This window comes from Montipora capricornis, chromosome 7 (genome assembly GCF_036669925.1).
Source record: "Montipora capricornis isolate CH-2021 chromosome 7, ASM3666992v2, whole genome shotgun sequence".
Taxonomy (NCBI): Eukaryota; Metazoa; Cnidaria; class Anthozoa; order Scleractinia; family Acroporidae; genus Montipora; species Montipora capricornis.
In genome coordinates this window covers 42691542-42699041 of record NC_090889.1, presented here as the reverse complement: position 1 = coordinate 42699041, position 7500 = coordinate 42691542, and the positions used below count along the sequence as shown (strand labels likewise).

At 42.7% G+C, this 7500-nt stretch overlaps 1 protein-coding gene across 1 annotated transcript; it reads right to left on the bottom strand.

The window, feature by feature from the left end:
• Nucleotides 1–2625: 2625 nt before the first annotated feature.
• LOC138056013 (uncharacterized) lies at nucleotides 2626–5277 on the bottom strand. The gene is made up of 2 exons (XM_068901865.1): nucleotides 3013–5277; nucleotides 2626–2940 (listed from the first exon to the last, which is right to left on the bottom strand). Exons 1-2 carry the CDS (start codon nucleotides 5275–5277, stop codon nucleotides 2626–2628), a joined length of 2580 nt encoding a protein of 859 aa, XP_068757966.1.
• Nucleotides 5278–7500: the final 2223 nt, after the last annotated feature.

The following is a 7500-nucleotide window of genomic DNA, read 5'->3' as shown; positions in this document are numbered from 1 at the left end:
GAGCCACTTCAGGGAGCTCAGAAGGACGTAACCGCTTTGAGCGACGAGAATTTGTACCCAACGTGCGTTTCTTGGGAGGGATAGCTGATAGTGAAAAAAGCTACCGGAAAGATAAACTAAGCTAATTAATAAGGAAGCGTGAGTGCAAGTGTTACCAACACTGATTAGAAGTAAATTAAGAATCAACAGATGGCCCGCATCTGGTTAAACCTATAAGCTGGGCTACCGGAAAAATGAATCGGAGCAGGAAATCCCTCAGAGAGGCTTATTGTAAAATGACCTGATTAAAAAATGACAACAGCGAGAGCGTGTGTGCTAGCGCAAAAACGTAACAAAAAGCCGAGTTCCATAGCGGTGTGAGAAAAAACAGCAGCCGAGTGCATTGGACACACCTAACCTACTAGGTGGTCGAAAGGATTGTAAACCCGTATGGCTTTTGTAATTAGCTCACAATGAAAAACAACCAAAGCCGGTATAAGAAATATTATCGGGCACACTGTGCCATCAGGCATCCGCACATGATATAAGAAGTTGTGAACAGGGTGGAATGTTGCAGCCAAAAAGTCAGCAACGTGTAATTCCAACTGAAGGCTGATTCATTTAAAATGATATATTCATCGGCTTGGTGAACATGAACCGCAAGGAACTGGCGAACAAATAGCAAATAAATAGCAAGTCTTTTTAATGATGAGAGATTGCGATTGGTTAAATGCTCTCATGGTGCAGGGAATGTAGGCATCTTAAAACGGCCCCTCTGAGGCTCCTAAAAAATCGATAACGGCCGCGCGAGTTTAAATGAACGCCATCGCTGGAATAAAGGCTAACCTAGGTATTCCAAAAACCCCTGTGCCTCTGTTACGAGTTCGAATGTTTTGAGGAAAGGTAGTTTGCAAACTAAACTGAACGCAGGGTTGTCGGAACAACAACAAGAAGATTTATTCCAAAATGAACGTAGTTTCCACGAAGTAAAACTCTGAACAATACGTACTCAATAAACTTACACGGCTTCCGCCAACTTAAATAAACACAGCTTCTGTCACACTTGACTAAACACAGCTAACGCCAACTCTCTTCGCTTGCAAAAAACTAGTTAGAAAAAACTTCGCTTGGACTCGTCTACTTATATACTCTGACAATAAGCTTCTAGAACTTTCTAAAATAGTAATCAATTTAATTATAGAAAGATTACAAAAACACACCGATTTAGAAACGCTTACGCACGAACCTAAAAATAAACAAACTACGAACTCTCGCGAAGCTTCTAGAAAGTCACGCTAGTCACGCAATGCTATTTTTCGTAACATAACCCCCTTCTAGAAGAAATTTCCTAAAATTATCCTAAACAAGAAAAATTGCTAAATAAGGGGCAGTTCAATGTCATTCCTCAGCACGACTCAAGTAATCTGCTCCAACGTTCTCTAAGCCCTTAATGGCTTCAACTGTGAATGAATAACTTTGCAAAAACATAGCCCAACGCATAAGACGTCCGTTGGCAAACTTAGCACTGTTCATATACTTTAAGGATTCGTGGTCCGTCTGAAGAACAAAAGAAACTCCGTACAAATAAAGATGAAATCTCTTGATACTCCATACAATCGCTAGGCATTCCTTCTCAATTATGGAGTAGTTCGTTTCTGCACCTGTCAATTTCTTGCTTGCGTAGCAAACGGGAAACAACTTCTCATCATGTTCATGCATTAATACTGCACCGATTCCATTGTTGGAGGCGTCCGTCCTTAAGAAATAAGTTTTAGCTGGATTGGGAAGTCGTAGAATAGGCTCACTCGTTAGGTAAGACTTGATCGTTCGGTAGGCTTTCTCTTGTGCTTCACCCCACTCAACTTTATTAGGTTGGCCTTTCCGTGTGAGATCAGATAAGGGCACTGCGATCACTGCAAAGTTGGGGATGAAATCTCTATAGTATCCTGCTAGACCCATAAATGATCGCACCTGTTTCTTTGTGCTTGGCCTTGGAGCATCTTTAATTTTCTCCACGTTATCCTGATGTAGACCAATCATTGCTTGCTCCAGACGATGACCTAGGAAATCCACACTGTTTACACCGAATAGACCCTTAGTAGGTCTAATAGTGAACCCCGCTTGTACAAGACGCGAAAATAGCTCTCTTAGGGCTCTAATATGTTCTTCCCACGTACGGGTGTGAACCAATATATCGTCCCAGTAGAAATCAACATTGGCTACATCTTTTAGCAACTTCTTCATTGCACGCTTCAGTGTTGCTGCCGAGTTGATCTTTCCAAACGGCATCTTCAGGAAATCGTACGACCCGTCAGGTGTTACGAACGCCGTTTTCTGTATGTCCTCCTCTGGTATTGTTATCTGCCAATATCCCTTGCTAAGGTCAATTTTTGAGTAGAACTTGTCTCCACTAAGCTTCTGAAACAAATGTTCAGCAGTTGGCATAGGCTCGGGATCAAATACAGTTAATTTATTTAATTTCCGATAATCAACTCACACGCGATTTGTGTTGTCTTTTTTCTTCACTACTATCACAGGTGATGCATACGGAGAACTGGACTCTCTAATAACTCCCATTTTGATCATGTCGTCAATATCTCTTCTCAGTGATTCTCTGATGCTGTAAGGTAGAGGGTAAGGTCTTGATCAAACCGGCTCGTCTGAAATGAGTTTAATATGATGCTGAACGAGATCTGTAGCACCTGGTGCTTCAATAAACAAATCCGTGAACTGCTTAGCCAGATCCATAAATTCATTCCGTTGCTCATCCGTCAGATTTGGTCCGGTTTCAACATCGTCGATTGATTCCTTGGCTACATATCCACCAAGCTCTAAAAAATCAACGTTTTCTTCCTCTGCTTCATCAGCTTTAGCTGCACAGTCGACAGCATCGCCTACACACGAAGCGCCTACCCCACCTGCTACTGCTCCTTCGGCTGTAGTCTCCTCTCGCTCAAAGTACTTTTTAAAAAGGTTAGCGTGCTAAACTTTCTCCTTGCCTTTTACTTTCACTTTGTAGTCATTGAGACCTACCACAGAACTAACTTCAAAGGGACCCTTCCACTGCATAAGTAGCTTGTTATGGTCGGTAGGTAGCAGTATAAGCACTTTCTCACCTGACTGGAACTTCCTAACTTTAGACTTGCGGTCGTAATAGTGCTTTCCTTTCTGCTGTGCTTTCTCCAGTTCACTATGGGCTAGTTTAAGGGTATCTTCTAACTTCTCTCGTAATTCAAAAACGTACTGGTAACTGTTCTTTACCTCAGGCTCGTCAACTTCTTTCGTCCACAGCTGTTTGAGTATAGCCATTGGTCCTCTGACAGCTCTTCCATATAACAGCTCAAACGGTGAAAAACCAGTGGACTCTTGGGGAACTTCACGATAAGCAAACAACAGCGGGTTTATGTAGCGATGCCACTGTCTTGGCTGCTCACTACAAAGTCTCTTCAGCATAGACTTCATCGTTCCGTTGAACTTCTCCGTCAAGCCATTACACATGGGGTGATAGGGTGTTGTTGTAAACTGTTTAATGCTTAATAATCCGGTGACTTCTTTCATACAGTCAGAAACAAACTGCGTACCCAGATCACTCAAGATTTCTTCGGGTACTCCTAGACGGCTGAAGATATCTACCAATGCCTCTGCTACAGTCTCTGTGTCAATGTTCTTTAGTGGCACAGCCTCAGGGTAGCGAGTCGAAATATCTACCAGCGTTAATATATATCTGTGTCCTTCTTCACTCGGGGGACTGATAGGACCAACAAGATCTATTGCTGCTCTCTTAAAGGGTTTACCAATCAGTGCCATCTTCTCTAACGGTACCTTCGGTACCGATCCTTTAATTACGGTTTTCTGACACACGTCACGGGACTTGCAAAATCGAGTTACGTCACCTTGAATACCAGGCCAATAAAATGCACTCTGGATCTTGTCTGCCGTTTTCTTGATGCCCATGTGACCGCCCATTATTGATCTGTGAGCTACTTCCATTATGGGGCGTCTCAACCTCTCAGGTACCATAACTTGTTTTAGCAGTTTACCACCATTCACGTAAGGATGCTTGTATAAGCGGTACAGTACTCCAGATTTTTCTTCGAAGGAAATCTCCGCCTGACCCTTCACTAACACACCATCTCGATCCCAGTACTTACGCAGACTCTCATCTTCACGCTGCATCTGCTTGAGCTTCTCTCTATCCACAATAGGGTTTTCACGGGTACTAGGCACCTTTAAGGTCGTGCGTTCATCCTTTTTCTTAGCTTGACTTCGGGTAGTTACTGCACAAGCCTCTTGCCAACTGGGGTCTGGATTCTGTGCATCCCTTGCATCACGTACATTACCAATAATTAGGTCGTAGATAGGATATGAAAGGCACTGCGCTTCTACATGACCCTTAAGATAAGGCGTATCAACATAAACTCTCGCTATAGGAACCTTCCTCGCTGTGTTGTCAATAAGCAACATGACGTTAAAATCTCCGGTGAACTGATCCTCGCCGACAAGGTCCTTCTTGACTACAACTCCACTGCAACCGGTATCTCTTAAAACGTCAACAGTCTTCTCTCCAACTCTGTCTTTTACAACAGGCATCTTACTTCTTACTCCACTTAAGGGTTCAACACAGGCATTACTTAGCAACGGAACTTTCTTGCCACAGGCTAACAGGAGCTGATCATTTTGAATACACGACTTAACTTCCTCTGGGGTAGCGTTAAGATCTAGGGACTTAACCAAACAGCCAGCACTAACTTGACCACGTTGCACAGGGTTACCATCTTTACCTTCACCTTCTGACTTCCGTCCACCTGATCGACAGTTCCTCGCTTCATGACCTTGCTTGCCACATAGAAAACACTTTCTTGCTAGAGCTGGGCAATTAATTGCTTTGTGTCCGCGGGCATTACACTTGTAACACTGAAGGGCTGTTGTATCACTCTGTACGTTCTTTGTTTCTTCCGCCTTGGACTGTACTACCGGCTTCTTGGTCGCAGAGCTCAACAAGTGCTTTCCATGAGCTTCCAAGTATTGATCGGCGATTTTCGCTATCTGGTCAAGTGTTTCCGGGGCTCTTTCACGAAGGTGAATAGCTAACTCTTTTGGACAAGAGTCAATAAACTGTTCTTCTACGATTAGATCTTTTAGGCCTTCAAAAGAACGTTCATTGTGCGACAGTTCCAACCACCGCAACAAGTATCTCTCCAGTCGCACTATAAACTGTTTTGGGCTCTCATGAACTTCCGGATTTGATGCTCTAAATTTACGTCGATATCCATCCTCCGTAAGGTCATATCTCTTCATCAATGCTAGCTTTACTCGGTCATAATCTTGGGCTGCTTCCTCGGATAACCGCAAATAAAATCTAGCGCACGTCCAGACAAAAGAGCACTAAGTTTCGAGGCCCATCCTGTCAACTCCCATTTAGCTGTCTCTGCAAATCTTTCAAATCTTTGTAAATAAGCATCCAAGTCGTCCTTGCCATCGACAAATGAGGGAAGCTTGGGTGTCTTGGCCCTATCCTCTCTCACTTCAGGACGCCCGTCAGCATTCTCCACAGCTAAACTTGCAATCTCCAGCTCATGTTCTCTTTTTGCCGCATCAATATCCTCTTTTTGTTTCAACAGCTCGGCTTGCATCTCCAATTTTCTTGGTTCGCGCTCTTGTCGCCTAGTTTCTCTCTCTTCGTCTTCTCTTCTGCGCCTTTCCTCCTTCTCTTCCTCTTCCTTTCTTTTATCCTCCTCAAGCATTCGACGTCTCTCTTCTCTTTCTTCTTCTAATTGACTCTTTTTTTCTTCTCTTTCTTCCTGTTCCCTTCTTCGTTCTTCTTCAAATTGTCTGCGTTTCTCTTCTCTTTCTTCGTCCAGTTTTCTGCGTTTCTCTTCTTTTTCCTCCTCTTCCCTCACAAACTCGAGACGTTTTTCACCTTCCAACCCGAATTCTTTCCCCATCTGCAAAACCTTTTCCATTTCCATAGCAGTATTTCACAGCAAAAACACAATATACTCTCTTGTACAGTTCTCCTTACTTTAGCTGTAACTTCTTTCTTGAATTGTCCTTTCCTGGTTTCTGTAGTCGGCAAACAAATGAATTCCTCTCCCGGACAGGCCCCCAATGTTACGAGTTCGAATGTTTTGAGGAAAGGTAGTTTGCAAACTAAACTGAACGCAGGGTTGTCGGAACAACAACAAGAAGATTTATTCCAAAATAAACGTAGTTTCCACGAAGTAAAACTCTGAACAATACGTACTCAATAAACTTACACGGCCTCCGCCAAGTTGAATAAACACAGCTTCTGTCACACTTGACTAAACACGGCTAACGCCAACTCTCTTCGCTTGTAAAAAACTAGTTAGAAAAAACTTCGCTTGGACTCGTCTACTTATATACTCTGACAATAAGCTTCTAGAACTTTCTAAAATAGTAATCAATCTAATTATAGAAAGATTACAAAACACACCGATTTAGAAACGCTTACGCACGAACCTAAAAATAAACAAACTACGAACTCTCGCGAAGCTTCTAGAAAGTCACGCTAGTCACGCAATGCTATTTTTCGTAACAGTCTCCAATAAAAAGAGTACGGGAGTGGCTCTAGCAGGACCCTCAAGTACTTGACTAAATCGCGAACGCGTTTGTTATACATAGGGCTTGATTCTCGATAAACAATTTGGCAAACGCAAACAGGTTTGACCTGAAAGTGGTCATGAAGCAAAGTGACTAAATCCTCAATAGCAGAAGCTATCGACAAAGGGTCAGCATGTACGAGATCGTTCGATCCCGGCTGTAAAATGACAATCTGGGGCAGAAAAGACTCAAACATTGGTAAATCAAAGGCACGTGGCTTTGCAATAGTTCTACCGCCAACACAATGCCATTTAATTTCGCAGGCTTCGGCAATGAGAAAATTGGCGTTAAGGTCGGGATGATAGGCAATAGAGTCCTTTAAACGGCGGATAAAGGAGTGGCCAAGAATCAATACCCGAGGTGCAGCCATGCCAAACGTTTAGGGAGAATAAAGCCCTCGAAAAAAGAAGTTAAGCAGCATGCCACTTGCCTGAAAAATCTTGATAATCCAAGTTTAGTCCGTGAAGGAACAGCTAAGAGCGCCAGTCACGAAAATTGCAATCCCTTAACTAGACCTATCCTTACTCCGCCCTTATCTATGATTGGCTCATTTTTCTGGCTGAATGCCTCTATTGACCCGAGGAGGTCAAAGTCGTCGACATAAATAGCATCATTCCTTACAGTAATAATGCTCCTTTTAATTCTAGACGGATAAAAAAGATATTCTAACACCTACATTATTTTATTTCAAAGCCTTATCGAGTATTTGAGATTACAAATACGTTTCACTAATTCAGTGATTTAAAATTTGGAATATTTTGTTTTTAAGTGTATTGGAGTATTGCGGAGTTACCAGGAGATCGAGCAATCATTTGTGAAAGCCGCATTTTCGGCTTAACTAAATACTTGCTAAAGTCGTGTAGAGTTCCTTTATCGTTAAATAAGCAACTGAGGCAGCCG

Excerpts from the sequence above, each read along its gene's own strand:
- LOC138056013 (XM_068901865.1), bottom strand. The coding sequence starts at position 5,277 with ATGAAGAGATATGACCTTACGGAGGATGGATATCGACGTAAATTTAGA. Across the intron at positions 2,941-3,012 it reads CCTTTGAAGTTAGTTCTGTG|TACTTTGAGCGAGAGGAGAC; the intron begins GTAGGTCTCAAT and ends CTTTTTAAAAAG.